The following is a 19,085-nucleotide window of genomic DNA, read 5'->3' on the forward strand; positions in this document are numbered from 1 at the left end:
GGTTGATGAACTAGGTGGGCTGCAGCTTGGCCTTGGGCAGTCAGTCTATCATTCAAATCAAGACAAGGTGGAGAAATGGAAGTGAAACAGTAGTGGAATTAAGCAGCCTACTAATTACTACTAATCTAAAGAACGTTTCTAATACCACAGCCCCTGAATGTGTCCTCCATCTAGTTTGTCCTCCCCTTCCCTCTTCACGTAGCAAACCCTGCTTGACCTTCAGTGTCACTTTTTCCTAAAATCTAGCCTGGGTCAGGTTACTCTGTTGTATGCTGCCATGGAACCACATTCTTCTTCGGTGCACTTAACTCAGTTTGTAATAATACAGTAATTAAGAATGGTTATTTGATTAATTTTTTTCTCCATTATAGGGTAAACTTTGTGAGAGCAGAGAATGCCAGTTTTTTGTTTCCATGGTATCCTTAGGACCTAGCCCGGTGCTAGCATGTAGTTGGCTCTCCATAAATTTGTTGACCAATGAATGAATGCACACTGCACACTCTCCTTGTCTTTGTCCAGACCAGGATGAGGACTTACTGGCGTCATGATCAAATTAGCAGGAAATTAAGCTGAAAAGAGATTTGCTAGAAGGCAAAAGAGCACTCTGAGCCTCACATTAGAATAATAGACTGAGTCTATCCAATTTAACAGGACTAATTGAATAATTGTATGTGTCCGAAAAAGCGAGCTGCATGAGGACGGAATGGAGGATGTGTCTTAACAGCAACACAAGTGAGAATGTCATGAAAGTTCCCTGCGCCAATGGTATGGTAAAGCTTCCAGATAGAACTTAGGAGACTCTGAATCTATGATCGCACGTGGGTCTTGTGTTCCATCTGGCACCCACATTTTAAGTTGAAAAAGACCAGCCAGAGTTCATAGGCATATGATCCAAGATATAAAATAGTGAGGAAACTGGAAACCATGCCGTTTGAGATACACCTAAAGAACTTGGGAGAAGTTTACTCTGGAGAAGCAGAGACTCAGGACTGCCCTCAATGCTTGGTAGCTTCTCCTTTGGCAGAGGATCAGACTTCCCTGTGGGACCTTAGGAAGTAAACCAAAAGGATGGGTCAAGATTATATCAAGAAGACATTTTGGCTCAGTGTAAGGAAATGCCCAACTATGCCAGGTAACTGGAGAAGAGCGAAAAAGGTGGTGAATGGCTGTGCAGGACTCCTTCCAGACTTAAAGAAGCATCTGATCGATGAATGACTTGTTATTACTTGTTACACTAATACGTGCATTTATCCTTTTACATGCCGTTGGGGTAGGTGATCATATTTATAGAGAGGAAACTAAAGCTCAAGCTGAAAGGCTCAGCTATCAAAGTACACTTGCTTTCAAAACAAATCTATTAGAACCCACACCAGCACCCTATCCCCAGATTCCAAGAACAGTTAAAAAAATATATATATATATTTTATATATATATATATATATATATATATATATATATATATATATATATATTAGAAAAGCACATGTTAGTGAAAACCTGGTAAAAAACAACTTTCGTGGAAGCATGAAAAATCCAAACAATAAAATAGGCTAGTTTTTCCATAAAGTAGATGAGGAAGGACAAGAACTGTTGGACAACAAAGAGCAGAGATGTTCATAACAGTGAAAAATTAGGAATCACTGGTAAGAAATTCAGAACATAGCTTGAAACAGAGAAGAGAATAAATAAAGCTTGTGAGGGCAATTTCCCTCTTTTATACATTCATTCAACAAATATTTGAACACCTAGTGTGTCTTGGCATTGTGCTAGTTGCTTAGGGATACAGCAAAGAACAATATATAGACACAGTTTCTACCCCCCTGGAACTTCCAGACCTGTAAGGGAAACAGACATTACAAAATCCACAAATTCTTCATTATAAACTGGTGCTATGAAGAAGAACTACAGACTGCTTCGTGAGTGCCTGACAGAGGTACCTAACTTAGTGTAGGGAACCATAGAAAGATTCATCCATTAAACCCAGAATCGCCAAAATTTTAGTCCTAGAAGATGGACTGAGCAAGCGTTCCCAGTTGTTCTTATGGTGCTGACCCATGGGCACGCGTTCTCCCATGTGTAACCCAGCTCAGTTGGGCCCCAGACTCCCTTTGGTGTTTCCTGTGTAGCTGAAACAGGCTGGTGTTTGGAAAAAAGTCTTCACTAACTACCAAAGAAGAACAAGAGGAAAATAGTACCGAGATTAGTATTAAGATTATCTCACCTTGAGAAGAGTAGTACTGATGATTAGTTTTAATTTTTTTTTTTTTTAAGTAGGCTCCATGCCCAGCGTGGAGCCCAACATGGGGCTTGAACTCACAACCGTGGGATCAAGACATGAGTTGAGATCAAGAGTTGGACACTTAACCAACTGAGCCACCCAGGCACCCCCTGATTATTAGTTTTAAACATCAGCTTTGCTTTGCTTAGAACATATGGTGAATTCCCTTATTCAGCAAAACCATATGGAGCATCTAATGTGCCCAGCACCGCTATAGGCTCTGAAGATAGAGTGATAAAACAAGACTGCTGAATTCGGGTATCCTTCCTATTCTGATAACACTCCAAGCCCCAGCCCATCCTTTTCTAGATAAGAACCTTGGCAGGGATCCGGCATCAGCAGTTAGACAAGAGTGGGCAACCATCTTACACCCACACCAGCTCAGTCGGTTCTGAGAGAGAGCTTGACTGGTTTATGAGAGCATCCCACCTTGAGACCTAAGGGCCAGGCAGAGGGCAAGTAACAGCTGCAGTGTCCTTCTTTGCCAGTAGATCCCTTTTCTGTTTCTAGCATCTTGGCAATAAGGGTGTACAATCTGATGGGACCTTTTGGGGGAACGGTGATTAGAAGTGATGGTAAATACCTATATCTGATTTTTCCAGTTAACTGGGAAATCATTCTGCAGCTTACTGGTTTCCAGTGCTATCTTAGCCATCTTGACACCATTTTGCTACTTTCCAATTAATCACCAATTTTTGTCTTATTCCAAAGATTCCTTAAAATGGCAGCTAAGCTCACTTGTCTTGAAAGTTTAGTTCAGCTGATGTGTGTATGTGTGTGTGTAAAACCAGGCTTTCTCAATGAAAGGCAGTGCTGGCTTTACATTCTGGCACAACTGCTGTCTCATGGGGGGACCAGTCTCAAACAGTTCACAGAATGGCTGCTTTGAGTAGCTCTGGTCTAGGCCACTGTCATCTCGCCTGGTCCTTAGGGGATCTTTCTAGGGCATCTCCAGAAGGGATTTTTTTAAATGCAGATAAAATGTTCAACTGCTTTGCTGAAAAAAAGTTCAGTAGCTTGCCCTAACTCTGGTGATAAAATCCAAAATCCTGGCCAGCACCTACCTGAGCCCAGTGTAGGGAAACAGTATAATAGAGAGTTATGTGATTTTAGGTTAGTATGGAGACCTAACAAAATAATACTGAATCACATGTTTAAATTGTTTTTCTTTCTAATCATGCCAGAGCATCCTTTCTGCCTGTAGAGACCCATCACGTTCCTTCTTTTTTTTTTTTTTTTTTTTTTTTTTGAAGATTTTAGGGACACCTACCTAGGTGGCTCAGTCAGTTAAGCATCTGCCTTCGGTTCAGGTCATGATCCCAGGGTCCTGGGATCGAGTCCCACATTGGGCACCTTGCTCAATGGGGAGCCTGCTTCTCCCTCTCCCCCTGCTTGAGTTCCCTCTCTCTCTGTGTCGCTCTCTTTTAAATAAATTAAAAAAAAAAAGACAAGAGTAAGAAAGAGAATGGGGGGGAGGGGCAGAGAGAGAGAGGAAGAAGCAGACTCTCCCCTGAGCAGGGAGCCCGATATGTGGGGCTTGATCCCAGGACCCCAAGACCATGACCTGAGCCTAAGGCAGACACTCAACCGACCTAGCCACCCAGGCGCCCCGAATCTTTTCTGCTCTTTCCCCAGTTTTTTTTTTTTTTTTTTAAAGATTTATTTATTTATTTATTTGACAGAGATAGAGACAGCCAGTGAGAGAGGGAACACAAGCAGGGGGAGTGGGAGAGGAAGAAGCAGGCTCATAGAGGAGGAGCCTGACGTGGGGCTCGAACCCGGAACGCCGGGATCACGCCCTGAGCCGAAGGCAGACGCTTTAACCGCTGTGCCACCCAGGCGCCCCTCTTTCCCCAGTTTTATCCATTTGTCACTCTCAGTCGTTGGATGGTGTGGCTCATGAGGCCTGAGTGTGACCTCTGATCCTCTACCCACTGATTGTGTTAAACCATTTCACTCTTTTGGGCCTCAAGTTTTTTTCTGTTAAACGTTTTATGTGCAGACTGAATGAGCTTGTGTGAAGAGCCTTGTATTGTGCCTGGTAATAACCTGTAATAGTTAACTTTTATCAGATTCTTTGTAAGTGCCAGGCCCAGTGCTGCTCTCCTCACGTACCTGATTTCCTTAACAACACTAGATCGGTATTGGGATTAGATCATTTTACAGATGAGGGCACTGAGGCTTGGGGAGGTTAAGTACCCTTTCCCCGACCTCACAGGCTACTAAGAGGCCGAATCGGGATTCATGCCAGATTGTCTGAGTCCGAAGTTCTTGCACTTAGCTTCTCCAGGATCTGCTAGGTATAGTATAGGTGCTCAAGGAATAGGAATGCCTTTCCTCTTGCCTTCTGCTCTCACCCATGCCACGTCCCAGGGGCTGTTTCTGTGTCTTTTGCTGTGTGTCTACTGTCCTGGAGAAGAAAGGCTTTTTTCATCTTTAGTCGTGGCATCTCTGTTCTCCACTCTCTTCTCTTCCCTCCAGGCACCCTTCCTTAGTATTTTTCTAGGGTTTTTTCTATTTCTTCTTCCCATTTCCCCATTTAGGGGGAAAAACCCTTCCCTTCCTTTCCATACCACATTTCGTAACAGGCAGTCCCTGGCCTCTGTTCATTTGTCTTCTGCCACTCTCATCAGTGCTTGCAGCCTGGCATCTCCCCCTGACCTGTCAGGGACCAATTTGTCTAAACCAGGAGGACAGTAATCGTTTCATCGGAGGTGAGAGTAAGAGAATAAAGGAATTTCAGATAAACCTTGATCAGGAGGAAACCTTGGGGGAGTTCAGACCAGTAGACCCTTGTTTTCTGCGTGAGACAGTAGGCGAGTTTATCTGCTGGGACCCCAGGGGTTAAGAGATCGGGAAACATTCAAGGGGGAACAGGAGAGGTTGCTCACCAGGGAGAAGTAAAGGATGGGTAAAGGCCTGTCCAAGGTGGCACGGCAAGGTGACGAGTTTCTTTGTGTCAAAGTGCAGCTGGCGTGATATATGTGCAGATAAGAGAATGTCGAATCCATCCTGAGTCAAGATTTGTCGGGGCTTGTGAGTGGAAGGACAAGGACTCGGATAAGGGAGCTTATGCTGGGCAGGACACTGTTGAGTTGACAGCCTGTGAGGCAGTAGTGGGAAAGGTCTAGACTGCCGACCACTAAGAAGTGTGGAGGCTGGGAAAAGTGTAGGTTATGACCCAAAGAAGTTGAATTTTGAGGCATTCAGCAGGCTTACTAGTCATCCAGTGAAGAGTCCTTTAGTGGCCTCTGTGGTCAAGGCTTCTTAGGAGGAAGTGTCCGGCATTATCGAGTATCTGCTCTGTTACAAACAATTTACTACACATAGCGACACAAAAAATAGAACAAGACACAGTCCCTGCCCTCAACGAGCTCGTAGCTTATAGGAGAAACACCTTGACGTTCGATAATGTGAAAGGGTCACTTGATCAGCACTGAAGCCCACGTGGGGGAGTGGGAGCGGAGAAGCGAGTCCTTGGGAACCCCTTGCACTGAGGCGGGAGTTAACTTTTCACCTCTGCCGCCTTGCCTCTCACTTATGTATTGTGAACTCCTTGGGCAAGTTCCTTGCGCGGTGATCTGCGGATACTAGGAACTCAGTGAATTGTTAGAGATTTTTAAATGTCTCTTTGTCTGCAGGTAGAAGAAGCTGGGCAGGTGTTCCTGTTGATGAAAAAGGATTATCGAATCTCCCGAAATGTCCGCCTGGCCTGGTTCCTCAATCACCTGCATCAAACTGTGCAGGCCACACCCCAGGAGATGCTGGTGAGGCCCAGAAGCACAGGATGTGAGAGGCCGGCTCAAAAGAATCTGCTTTTTTAAGAGGGTCCTGGAAACGGGAGGGGAGACTAACTCTGAGGGGTCCGATTCTAGGATGGGCAAGTGACTTTGCCCACAAGATGATTCCACAGGGGAAATGTTGTTTAATTTTCCAGACAGGAAGAATATATGGTTGGGTTGCGGGAGGTGGAGCCAATGGTTTGCCATTTTGGATATAGCAGTTCAGGTCCTGGAAATACAAGGGTGACTCTTCCCAGACCCTTTCCTTTTCTCTCTGTTCTAATTGTCAGCTCCAGTCCGAGCAGGAGTTGGAAGTCCTCAGTGTCCTGCCCCCTGGGTGGCAGCCAGATGAACCAGTGGTCCCAAGGCCATTCCTCCTTGTACCTTCCACCCGGGTCACCTTCCTGGCTTGGCAGTATCGATTTGTCATTGAGCTCGACCTTAGCCCGTCTACTGGCATTGTGGTAAGGGGTTGGGGGGAGACAGTGGGAGGAAAGGAGGGAGTAGGGGGTGAGGGAGAGAGGGAGAGGCCTGAGAGAAGTGGAAAGGGATCCCAGCCTACCATTGGAGGAAGGAAACAGGCCTTTAAATGGTGAGTGTTGAAAGATCCCCTCCATCCGTGGCACCATATTTGGGGGTGTGATCAACCTTCAGAAAAGAATTCCCATGGAAGCTGCTCGTTTCTGCCCTCTGCTCAGGGCTCCTTGTGGTCACACTTGAGAGATCTTTCTCTGCATTGCCCTCAGGATGATTCCACAGGAGAGATCTTGTTTGATGAAGTTTTCCATGCCCTCTCCCGCTGCCTAGGCGGGCTGCTTCGACCCTTCCGTGTGCCCGGATCTTGCATCGACTTCCAGCCTGAGATCTACATAACCATCCAGGCCTACTCCTCAATCATTGGCCTGCAGGCCCACCAGGTAGTACATCCTTTCCCCAAGTCTGTATGCTCAGACCTCATTTCTGATAGTCTGCTGACCAAGTCCTTGTCCTGTCGCTGCGGTCTGTGCCCAGAGTCCCCGGCTCCGCCAGCTTCTTGAACCTCTTTACTAGTCATCTCTGAGTCTCTCTCCTCTAGAGAAGTATCTGTTCCTCTGCTCTTCAAGAGCCTTCTCATGAGCTTGATTGGACAAATGCCTCTCTCCCTCTCCTTCTGTAAGTCTGTGGTTCTAGCCCTTGGATGTCTGTTTTATGACTCTACCACCCCCAGCCTCCTAATTTGATTAGAAGATTGGCTTGTATCCTGACTCCTGGCACTATCCCTGGGAGATGATCTTTTAGAATAATTTTATGATTTTGAAATATAACAAATACCCAGAAACATAATTTCTCCCAAGGACAGAGAGGGTCATTTTCTTCGAGGGCCCTGTGAACTGCTAGGTGTTACGCTGACCGTACGGATAATGACAAGACTTATCCACCACCAAGCAGGCCAGCACAAGACACTCCTTTTGGACGATAGCCAAGTCTGCTAATGCAATATCTGGGGCTTAGATAAGCAGTGGCCCAATTTCCCCTCATCTGCTTTTAACCACCCTCAACTCACTGGTAGGGGCTTACCCTGAAACTATCCCTGATGGCCATGTTGTCACCTTACCTGTCAAACTGGCTTTGAGACAGGGATGCAAGGAACGGCACTTGAGGGTCTGAAATCTGCAGGGCGTTTGGTGCTTGTCTGGGCCCCAGCCCTGTGCTGTGGTTCAAGTGATGTCCTAGCACAGCTGGTAGGACTGTTGGTTGTAGGCAGCATCCCCAGGTAGAGGCTGGGCTTCGCAGGCCCCAGTAGCCAAGACAGGGATGGCACAGGTGTTAGGTAATCACTCAACGCTCAGTTCATCTTGGAAGATGCTTACGGAAGCCCGATCTGTGCAAGGCCTGGGCTACGTCCTGGAGTCGCAGATGAATCAGACACTGTCCCTTTCCTGATGGGAGGAGTTGAGAGTTTAGTGGGGGGGAGGGGGAGACAGATATTGAAGGAGGTAATTTCAGTTGAATGTGATAAGGACACTGATAAGTAATGACTTAGGTGCGGTGGGAGCAGGAGCACCAAGAAGGAGCACCCAGCCAAGCCTGGGGCTGTGACAGGAAAGACTTTTGCACAAAGAGGCATTTGAACTGAGTCTTGAAGGAAGGATTGAGGTTAACTCTTCAAAGAAGGGGAAATGGGCTTTCGAGACAGGGGGGCCCAAAAGCAAAGCCACAGAGCTATGAGACAGCGCTCCCAATCACAGGTGCCCTTTGACACAGTAATTTTGTAATTCTCTTTGACACAGTAACATTGGATGTGGGGGCGGGGAGTTGTAGTAAAGAGGAGACGAGAGAGATAAGTGGAGAGACACCTGGCTGGCTCAGTCGGTGGAGTGTGCAACTCTTGATCTCAGGGTTGTGAGCTCGAGCTCCACGTTGGGTGTAGAGATTATTTAAAAATAATATCTTTTAAAAAGAGAGAGAGAGCTAAGTGGAGGCAGAATTACGAGAGGCTTTGAATGTCATGGCTAAGAACTTGTCCTTTGTTCTATAGAAGAGTTTATCATGGTGATGACCAGCACTGAATTGGATTCACATACCCGTGTATTTGCTTGCTGGTTGTGGGCCCTTACGCAAGTGACTTCACCTTTCTGCACATCTGTGTCTTTTCTCCAAAATAGGGATATTAACAGGACCAATATCATATGGTGACTGAGTTCATGTGTATCAAGCACTGAGAACAGTGCCTGCCACATAGAAAACACGCAAAAATGTTAGCTATTAAAACTGTTCACTGTTATTAAAACTATTAAAAACGGAAGGTTTTTAAATGGCCAGTAACGTGATCAGATTTGTACATTGGGAAGATGGATTGGAGGAGACAGCTTCTGTGCTGAGAGGGCGGGCAGAGGGTGAGCGCAGCCCTGGAGAAGAGGCAGGCCCTGAACCAGGGCAGCAGCTGTGGGGAAGGAGGAGGCTTACTCAGGTTACCCCCCCGGCCCAGGGTCAGCCCCCACCCCGTCTCTAAAGCTCCCCAAGATATATCGTGCTGTTCCTTAAAACAAAACAAAACAAAACAAAAGATCATAAGAATAAGGTATGTCCATTGAAGGAAATTTGAAAAATACATAAAATATAAAGAAAAACAAAACTCACCCATAATACACCACCCAGAAATAAGTACTATGAACGTTTGATGGGATGTTCTTCTTGTCTTTGAGTACTTGTTTATCCTCCCTCACTACCACCCCTCCCTCCAAAGAGAGGAGAAACATCAGGCCATTTGCATGGTTTGACATCCTGCTTTTTTAATGTATAATCTGGGCATTTTTCCTTGTCAGTAAGTATTCTTTGAAAATATGATTTTTAATTGCTGCCGAGCTTAATATTTTATCACATTTATCATTCTGTATTTGGCCAAACCCTACTGTTGGACTCTTGGGTTGACCCACTTTTCATTCCTATAAACAGTACATTCCAATCCTATAAACAAACAGATGTGAACATCTTTCCCACCTTAGACCCCAGTTCCTACTATTCCTCTGATTCTGTTTTTCTTCTCATAGTCAGGCCTGTGAACGTACGGAGGCCCCCTCTCCCCTCTTCTGCCTGTGACCACCCATTTCCCCAGCCCCGAGTAGGGAGTGAAGGGGTAGTTGTTGCCCAGGAGGGCAGGGCAGGGGGTAGTGTGCATGTGAGAACGTGGTGGGAGCCTGGCAGAGAGGAGAGATCACAGGGGCTTCCAGGCCTGTGTGAAATTTCTAGGATGAGGGCACTTTTTTATGTTGAAAGAAGGAAAGGAACCCCATGGAGAAAGAATGAAGGTATTAGATATTAGACAAAAGGCCCAAGATTGGTTGGAGATAGCTTTGGGGAAAAAAGCGGAGGAGGAGTCTTTTTTTCCCTCAAAAGAACAACAAAAACATAGATGTAAACGTGGGGCAGACTTTGTGGGTATTTTCAGTGGATTAGAGAGTAGTACACCCCTGGGGTTAAAGTGAGCAGGCGGTTCCCATTGGCTGGTTTCCTTTCTCTGTGAAGAGGTGGGTGGGCGTTACCTGCTGAGGGGAAGGAGAAGGAAGGAACACTCACTGGGAAGATGATTTTGAACCTGAAAGGGAAAAGGTCCAGAGCTGCCTCTGTGTGCCGTGCTTAGAAATCAACAAGAATAAAAAAGTATGAGTCAGAACGAGAAAAGCTTGGCCAGGCTGAGGTGGGGCAGTCTGGTGACCTGAGATGGAAAATCTTAGGGCACCCCCATGCGGGAGTTTGGGGAAACCCAGTGTGCAGGACCGAAAGCAGAGGAAGATTGTGAACCCAGATTAAGGTCACGAATGGCCCGGTATCCCTGATGGAGTAGATGATCTGATAAGAGAGGAACTGGCTGTGGATTTAGCTGACTTGAGATTCTGGGCGAAAAGTCAGGATTGCCTAGAGGGAGCTGAGGAGAATAAATAGGGAGACCAGAGGGGGACTTTCCAGTGTCCCCCTGATGCTCATATCTGGTCTTTTCCTTGTGCTTCTCAGGTGCTGGTGCAGGGCTGCCTTTTGGACCCTTCCCAGCGGGAGGCGTTCCTGCAGCAGGTATATGAGCAACTCTGTCTCTTTGAGGATAAAGTGGCCACCATGCTGCAGCAGCAGTACGACCGCCAGAGTCAGGTATGTGCGAGAGAAAGGAGGTGGAGGCCACTTAGAAAGAGGAGCTATTAAGGGACAGAAGGGAGAGAGGAGGGACAAGCCCCAACATGGAGCGAAGAGGGCAACAAAAGGGGCGAGTAGACGGAGGGAGCCAAGGATAGAATTGCTGGTGAGTGCACAGGACAGGTTCCCTGCCGGAGGAGGGCTCAAATCTGTGCCCCAAGGCACACACTCTTGCTGGGAGAAAACGTGAAAGCCATTTGCCTGTGTGTTTTCAGTCCTAGAACTCCTCCCCCACTGGATCCGAGAAGGTGATTATGGGGGGCTTTGTTCTCTAGGACTTTGTACAGTCAGGGATAAAGCTGCTTGGACTCATTCAAATGCACTGCTCATTCCTTTGGGTATCCTAGAAGTAGCCAAGGAAATTAAGTCATATCTGTGTGAAGACTTAATATGATTGACGTAGAGAATATTTCTTCATAGTGATGGGAAACTCTGGGTAAGGGGCCTCGTCGACAAAAGGTGGGGAACCCTGCTCCAGTATAATCTGGTGCTCCATCTGGGGCCGGACTCCCTGTCCATCTGCAGGTCAGCATCTAAGCACACCCTGGGAGAGCAAGCACAGTCAGGACTTGGCTACATAGCGGGGGATTGGGGTTAGGATTAGGCCTGCCTGGCCTGGCCAGTGCTAAGCTATAAATTCTGGCTTGGCTGTGGGTGCCATCTGTCCAATTCTGTCTCCTCTGTAATTTGGGCCAGGCGGGGGACCAGTCCCCGGACTCAGGGGAGCCTCCGGGCCGGAAGGTGGGAGTCTCCATGGTGACAGCTGACCTCGGGCTCGTCAGTATGATTCGTCAGGGCATCTTGGCACTGCAGTTGCTCCCCTCAAACTCTAGTGCAGGTCAGTAGAAGGAATGTTCCTGGGGTTGGGGAAATAGGAGGGTATAAGAAGGGGACGTTATCAGTATTGATTGAAGTTCCAGGGCACCAGTGGGTCCCCGGGAAGAATATCTATCTCCTCGTTTGAGGTGAATGTGAATGAGTGTGTCTCTCAAGTACTCTCAGCTCTGACAACCATCGGGGACCCTAGTGGGAAGGAGTGGTGCTCCAAGCAGAGCCCCACATCACTTAGGACACTGGGACCCAGCACTCAGGAGGGAGCAGCAGGACGGAAGGGAAGAAGGAAGGGTGTCTGTGGATCATAAAACGCATCAGGTGGTGGCACCGAGGTCCTCAGGGCCCCATCAGTTGGATGCCCCCCTGTGACTTTGATCTGGTCAGCGTCCCCAGGCCTGTCCGCTGTTTCCTGTGCCAGGTATCATCGTGATCACAGATGGCGTGACCAGTGTCCCTGATGTTGCCGTCTGTGAGACGTTGCTGAACCAGCTTCGCAGTGGCACCGTGGCTTGCTCCTTTGTGCAGGTGAGGGCTTTCTAGGAAGGAGGAGAGGGAAGTGTGGTACGTCACAAAGTTGGACATGGCTGGTTACTTTCCTACAGGTGACGATTTCCCACGTAAAGCCAATAACATAGTTGCCTGTGTGTTAGTGGGGGGAATAGGTGTCGTGTCTAGAACAGGGTAGGTGGCGGTGGTGGGAGAAGACTCTCATCTTCGTCCTTAGGATGTGGGGAGACGTCATGTTCTAGGAAAAAGAGTGCTGAATTTGAAGTCTGACGCTTCTGTCCAGCCTCATCTCTCCCGTTAGATTACTTATCACTGTTTTGATTGCAAGGATCAGAGAACCCAACTCAAAGTTGCTTGAGCAAAGGAAGGAATAGGAATATTCAGCAAGCCACAGGCAATTTGGATTGACAGGCCGTAGGGGGGAAGCAAAGCGCTGTGGGAGACAGGCCGCAGGGTAGGCATTGGCCAGAACGTGAAAAGCTGGTTGTGCTATATTGAGGCTCTTCAGGATAATTCTTTGGGTGACGCAGGTAAGCACAAGGAAAGTCACCAGTTGGGTTTATGTTTTATAAAGGTCACTCTTGGTGCTGCGTGAAGGCAGAAGTGGAGGCGGGGCGGTTATTATTTGCAGTGCTCAAGGTGAGAGAGGAACAGGGCTTAAATGAGGGGAATAAAAGGTAAGAGACAAGGGGATAGAATTGAGAAAATGAAGAGGTAGTCAGCATGACTTACAGTTAGCAAGGTGTGAGGAGTGAGCAAGAAAGGGGTCAAGGATGTCTCCAAGTTTGTGAAGTCAATGGTGACTGGGTAGCTGGCGGAGCAAACGGGAAGAGAAGCAGTTGGGGTCGACTGAGAACAAGATGATGAAACCAGGTTTGTGCATGTTGCGTTTGAGGCACCTGTGGGTCAACAGAATAGCAGCTGAAGGCATCATCTTTGGAGTTAGACATGCTTGGCCTGAATGCTGGCTCCACTTGCTAGCTGTGTGACATTGGGCACATCACTTGATTCTTGGTCGGATTCATTTGCGAGTGGAGATGATAACAGTGCCTCCCTCGTTGGGCGAGACGATGCATTGAAAGTGCTCAGCAGAGTGCATAATTACGTCATAGACGGCTGCTGTTCATAGCAGGTAGCAGTTGGGTATGCAGATCTGGTACTCAGGAGACAGCGCTCCTCAGGAGAGTTAGGGTTTGTCAGCCTGCAGATGGTAATTGAGCAGAGAAGAGGGCCCCTGAAGAACCTTAGGGAACACCAGTGTTGAGAGGTCTTTCATAAGAAGGGGGCCCACCAAAGAATGAAGGGAAAGAATCAGACAAGAACCAGGAGATTCTCATGTCAGAGAAGTCTGCGTTTGGGGAAGAAAGGAGCAGTTAACAGTGTGAGATGCAGCGGACAGGTCAGGTAAAATGAGGAATAAGAAGCACCCTCTTGATTTGGTGATGAAGAGGTCACCAGGATCTTATCCAGGCCATTTTGGTGAAGAGGTGGCAAGGGAAGTGATTACAGTGGTTGGAAGAGCGTATGGGAGAGAAGGAAGCAGAGACAAGCAGACATGAGGACTACGGCTGTTCCGATCAAGCGGGGGCAGGAGAAAATGGAAGCTGGAGGGGAGTGCAGGGCAGAAGAGGCAGGTACTTTGTTCTGTCAGTTTGTTTTCTATGCTAGAGACTTCAGCTCGTTTCTGAGGACCTGTGAGGAAGCAGAGTTTGAAAATAAGGGAAAGAAAAGGAAGCCTGATGGAGTAAAGTCTCTCTGTTGACAAGAGGGCACTGGCTCAAAGAAGTAGATAAGGGTCTCTTTGGGAGTGGAAAGGAGTCATTTCTTCCTTTGAAACTAGAAGGATAGAAGTGACGATGGGGATAAATTCAGCCAAGGGTTTCTGGTCCCTCTCTGAAGGAAAAGGTGAGGGTGAGTACTGTGAGGAGGGGCGGCCAGCACTGGGGAGAACAGTGTTGAGGACAGCCCTGAAGGACCTGCTGGGCTGGGTGTCGTGTGTTCCCAGGTGGTGCCAGCCTAGACAACGGTGCACCTTTCTCCATTTGAGATCCCCTGGCGAGGTGGTGATCCTCTTTGGAGTTTGGAGGTTGAAGCAGAGTCCAGTCAAGAGGGCAGGGATAGCTTGGAGAGCGGAGGCTCAAGGGCTGGCAGTCTTAATGAGGTCAAAGAGCAGCAGGAGTGGGAGGACGGAAGGAGCCCCGACGGGTACAGTTGTGTGTAATCAGTAGAATGTGGCAATTGAAATTGCGCAAGTGAAGTGGTTCCAAGAGAAGCCAGGGGCCAGGGTGTAGGCAGCGGGCCGGCGAGTGGAATAGAGAGGATTCCTGGAGATGAAAGGTCAAGGAATTGAATGAAACAGCTCAAGTTGGTCTGTCACCATTTTCCGTCAAGGGCCAGCTAGTAAATATTTTAAGCTTTGCTGGCCATACGGTTGTCACAACTACTCAGCTCTGCCTTTGTAGTGTCGGAGCAGTCGTAGGTCAGATGAATGGGCACGGCTGTGTTCGAATAAAACTTCATTTACGAAACCAGGTGCTGCGCTCGATTAGACCCGCAGGTTGTATGTAGTTGGCCGGTCTCTGATCTGTGGATTTAGTATTCACGATACGGTCCACGGACCGGCAGCATTGGCATCACCCGGGAGCTTGTTAGAAATGGGAAATCTTAGGCCCATCCCAGACTTACTGCATTTTAAGAAGAAATCCCCAGGCATTTTGTATATACCCTAAGGTTTGAGAAGCACTTTGTTAGAGACACTGAAGTCTCTCCAATGGTAACAGGAAATCAGTGAACCACTTCTCAAAATGTTTAGTGAGTGATGTAGTCTGGCGTTTGATGTTCTGCAGAGGGGTGTGGCCAGATGGCGGGGCTTCAGCCAGGGCCCAAGGGAAGGAAGGCTGCAGAACACTGACCCACTTCCCGCTCTGTGGTGCCCAGGGCTGGGAACAGCCACCAGCCCAGTCTCTTCCACTCTTTGTACTTCCTTCTCGAGTGCCTGCTTTGGTGCTAGGCCTCTAATTGCTCATTTTCTCTAGGTGGGAGGAGTTTACTCTTATGACTGCAGTTTTGGCCATGTGCCCAACGTGGAATTGATGAAGTTTATCGCAATGGCCACATTTGGTTCTTACCTGTCCACTTGTCCTGAGCCGGAGCCAGGCAGCCCGGGTCTGACTGTCTACCACCGGGCATTTCTCCTCTACTCCTTCTTGCGCAGTGGGGAAGCCCTGAACCCCGAGTATTACTGCGGTGAGGGGCAGACTGGGGCCAGGGGTGGGGGGCCAGGGAGTGTACCACAGACCTGGAGGTGATGCAGGAATGGGTCCCTGGGGGGAGTGGGGCTGACTGTTCTGGCATGGTTCTCTCCCCTGGGATGGCAGCATGGCCTCCCCCCCGCCCCCAGCTCTCTGTCAGCTCACAGATAGCCACCTGCCTCTCCCCCACTTGCTGGTCTTCTAGGCTCTCAGCACCGCCTGTTTAATGAGCACCTGGTCTCTGCAAGCAGCAACCCTGCCTTGGCTCTGCGCCGGAAGAAGCACACTGAGAAGGAGGTGCCCGCCGACTTGGTCAGCACTGTGTCTGTACGTCTTCGAGAGGGTTACAGTGTCCGCGAGGTCACACTGGCCAAAGGTGAGGGTCACTAGGCCCTGCCCCGTCGCTCAAGTCTCAGAGCTGCCAGACAAAGCGGAAGGCACTTAGGTATCACCCGTGAAATTCTGCTCGTCGTTGGAGACAGTGGGTTCTGAGCTGCCTTCAGGGCCTCGTTCTCTCAGCGTTGAGCCTCCCGGTTCCATCTCCTTTGTCAGAGGGGGGGTCAGCAGAGGGTGGTGTGGTATCCTGACCGTGGCTCTGTTTTCACATCACTCCTGCAAACTTCTGTTTGTGGCAGTTGGCAGGCTCTAGGCCTGAAATCTCTGGAACCGTGCTTGGAACCTTTAGCCAAGCTAGAGTTCCAGGAGGTAGGTGGGGGTTTCGGAAAGAACTCAGTCCCAGCTTGGAGTCCTATGCCCTCTTCCCCTGACTAGCCTCCCGCTTCCCCTGAAGGAGGGTCTCAGCTGGAGGTGAAGCTCGTGCTGTTGTGGAAACACAACATGCGCATTGAGTACGTGGCCGTGGCGCCCTGGCCCCTGGAGCCTGAGGGCCCTCGAGGAACACGGGTGGAAGTGACAATGGAAGGGGGCTATGACATTCTGCACGACGTGTCCTGTGCACTGAGGCAGCCCATTCGCTCACTGTATCGTACCCATGTTATCCGACGGTTCTGGAACACGCTACAGAGGTGAGGTCACCCACCGCTCAGTGAGTGATGTCCCGTTTGGGGGGGGGGCAGAGGTGTGAAAATGGGAGCTAGTGAGAGACCCGCTGAGGCCCGGGCTTGTGTCCAGTGTCCCATGTCCCCCTGGGGCTCCCTTCCTCTGTGCCCTCCAGAGTTAGGGGTGGCTCAGGGTTGGCCCTTGCTCTGCAGCATTAACCAGACGGACCAGATGCTAGCCCACCTTCAGTCCTTCTCTTCAGTCCCAGAACACTTCACGCTTCCCGACAGCACCAAGAGTGGAGTGCCGCTCTTCTATATCCCGCCCGGCTCCGCCACCCCGGTGAGTGGCTCTGACGCTCGTCAGCCCTGCTCCACGCCTACCCAGGCTTGACTGGCACAGCTCCTGGAGCCCAGCGCCACCTTCTTTTTCCTTCCCTCTCAAGTCCGAGGCACGTAAACCAGAATTCCTAAGCTTTAGCCTTGAGAACAATTCTCCCTCCTTCCAAGTTCCTGGCAGAGAAGGGTCTGTAGAGAGAGGCTGTCCTCAGCTGACCACGCGGCTTGGAGAACATGGAGGTGCCCACGAGCCCCTTCACCCCACCTCCACATGGCGTATTCTGGCCTCCCCCGGCATCTTCACCCATTTCCCACCAGTGCCAACCACCGTGAACTGTGCACTTCCGAGGACCAGAGCTTCCTTTGTCCTGTGCTGACTTCACACTCGGCCCGCGGACGTCAGCCTCATGCCACCAGGCGGTGGCTTATGCTGGCACGCAGTGGCCTCACCCTGAGCTCCTGCCGTCCCTCAGCTGCTGTCCTCCTCAGGCAGTGATAGACACACGGCAAGCTCTGTCCTTTGCCTGAATTTAGCTGAAAGGGCTACCCAGTCTGTCTCTGGGCTCCTCCCAATCTGGCTTTCGTCCTAGAGGCCTCTGGGTTTTGCTCCTGTCCTAGGCTGGACTCTGAGCTCCTCTCTGACCCCCGGACCCCACGGTCCTGTTGGCCGTTTGGCCCTTGTGCCGTGTTTCGCCACGAATGCTCCTAAAGGGCAGCGCTTGCCGTCCCCAGGTGCTCTCCCTTCAGCACAGTGGGTCCGACTCCTCGCACGCCCAGTTTGCGGCCTACTGGAAGCCTGTGCTGTCCATGGACGCCAACTCCTGGCAGCGCTGGCTGCACATGCACCGCCTGGTGCTCATCCTGGAGCACGACACGTGCGTGTGTCCTCTGCGGGCTGAAGGGACGGGGTGGGGGGGCGATGGGGAAGGGGGCGGCCAAGGAGCCCTCATCCACCTCAGCCAAGGAAAACTGATGACCCTTCCCTAGCCTTCCCGGTTACCCACCCCCACATCCTCAGATAGGACTGGGCAGAGAGGGACAGCGGTCTGTGCTTTGCCCCCAAGCTTGGGGCTTCCCGGTCTGACCTGGGCCCACACCGCTCTTCCAGCCCCATCCCCAAGCACTTGCACACCCCCGGCAGCAACGGACGCTACAGCACCGTGCAGTGCAGGATCTCGCACTCCTCGCTGACCTCTCTGCTTCGGGACTGGAGTAGCTTTGTGCTGGTCGAGGGCTACTCCTACGTGAAGCTGCTCTCCAGGTGCACGAAGTGATGGGCCCTCGCGCCTCCCGCTCCACCGCATCCCATGTCTCTTCCTCTAACCCCAAACCTCACCGCTCCTCCTCCTCCCACCCACTGACTCCTGGCCTAGAGCTGCTCACTGACCCCCATTTCTCCCTAGTGCCCCCGACCAGCCCCCCTCCTCCTTCTACATGGTCCGCATCATTTCCAAGGCCCCGTGCATGGTCCTTCGCCTGGGTTTTCCCATCGGCACACCAGCCCAGGCCCGACACAAGGTGAGCCGGGCCCTGACTGACTCCGAGATGCAGGAGCCCTGGAGGGTGGCCTGGCTCTTTCTCCCCACACCATACAGGGCCAGGGCCAATGGAGACAGGAGCCCCCAGACCAAGGAACGCTTGGAGTAGAGGGCTGTCTCACCTTGTCTGGGGGCCCCTTCTCCCAGACCTAGAGGGGACGGGGTTAGGAGGATCTGATCACATTTCTCCCGCAGATTGTGTCGGGCTTGCAGGAAGAGATCCTGCGGCTGCGTTTCCCCCACCGGGTGCAAAGCAAGGAGCCAACACCCAAGGTCAAACGGAAAGGGCTGGGGGGCATTGGTGGGGGCAGCTCTCCCTCCAAGTCCCCCCCGATGCTCGGCCCGCAGCAGGCCCTTTCTGACCGGCCTTGCCTTGTGGTCCTGCATAAACCCCTGGACAAGCTCCTCATCAGGTTGGTGTAGAGGCTGGAGCCCAGGCCTGGGCACATGGGAGCCCCAGCTGAGGTTCAGCTGGGTCTGAGTGGAGATCGAAGGGTTACCTCTATTGCCCAGGTATGAGAAGCTACCCCTGGACTACCGGGCGCCCTTCTTACTGACACTGGAGCCACCGGGGCCACTGCCATTGGTGTCGGGCCGCTCAGCCTCTTCCAGCCTAGCGTCGCTGTCCCGCTACCTCTACCATCAGCGCTGGCTCTGGAGTGTCCCCTCAGGCCTGGCCCCCGCACTGCCGCTCAGCGCCATTGCGCAGCTCCTGTCCATCCTTACTGAGTATGTTACCCGGGCCCAGCCAGGCAGCTCAGGGCGGGGAGAGAGCAAGTGTAGACTCTGGGTTTGGCCCTGGCAGAAAGCCTAGGTCAGACCCTGCCCCTCTCTGAGCCCCTGTGCTGCCACCGCCATTACGCACAGTATTTAGCTCCGAGCAGCACCTGCC

General features: G+C 50.5%; 1 protein-coding gene across 4 annotated transcripts in view; it reads left to right on the forward strand.

Annotated features, from left to right (window-relative positions):
• The window catches only part of SZT2 (SZT2 subunit of KICSTOR complex), a 50,133-nt gene that overhangs the window by 4,223 nt on the left and 26,825 nt on the right, over window positions 1–19,085 (forward strand). For 3 of the 4 annotated variants that reach the window (XM_045799770.2, XM_045799771.2, XM_045799772.2), the window contains exons 2-16: window positions 5,921–6,046; window positions 6,352–6,525; window positions 6,808–6,978; window positions 10,553–10,684; window positions 11,423–11,564; window positions 11,979–12,085; window positions 15,103–15,313; window positions 15,524–15,694; window positions 16,109–16,343; window positions 16,530–16,659; window positions 17,388–17,530; window positions 17,764–17,916; window positions 18,059–18,173; window positions 18,389–18,606; window positions 18,707–18,922. In XM_045799770.2, coding sequence (XP_045655726.2) covers window positions 5,921–6,046; window positions 6,352–6,525; window positions 6,808–6,978; window positions 10,553–10,684; window positions 11,423–11,564; window positions 11,979–12,085; window positions 15,103–15,313; window positions 15,524–15,694; window positions 16,109–16,343; window positions 16,530–16,659; window positions 17,388–17,530; window positions 17,764–17,916; window positions 18,059–18,173; window positions 18,389–18,606; window positions 18,707–18,922 — 2,444 coding nt within the window. Of the gene's footprint in view, window positions 1–5,920; window positions 6,047–6,351; window positions 6,526–6,807; window positions 6,979–10,552; window positions 10,685–11,422; window positions 11,565–11,978; window positions 12,086–15,102; window positions 15,314–15,523; window positions 15,695–16,108; window positions 16,344–16,529; window positions 16,660–17,387; window positions 17,531–17,763; window positions 17,917–18,058; window positions 18,174–18,388; window positions 18,607–18,706; window positions 18,923–19,085 lie in introns of those variants that run through there. The other variant, XM_045799773.2, reaches the window with a different exon arrangement.

The sequence above is a fragment of the Ursus americanus genome, chromosome 12, assembly GCF_024610735.1.
Source record: "Ursus americanus isolate L20-20 chromosome 12, mUrsAme1.1.p, whole genome shotgun sequence".
In the NCBI taxonomy this organism is placed as follows: Eukaryota; Metazoa; Chordata; class Mammalia; order Carnivora; family Ursidae; genus Ursus; species Ursus americanus.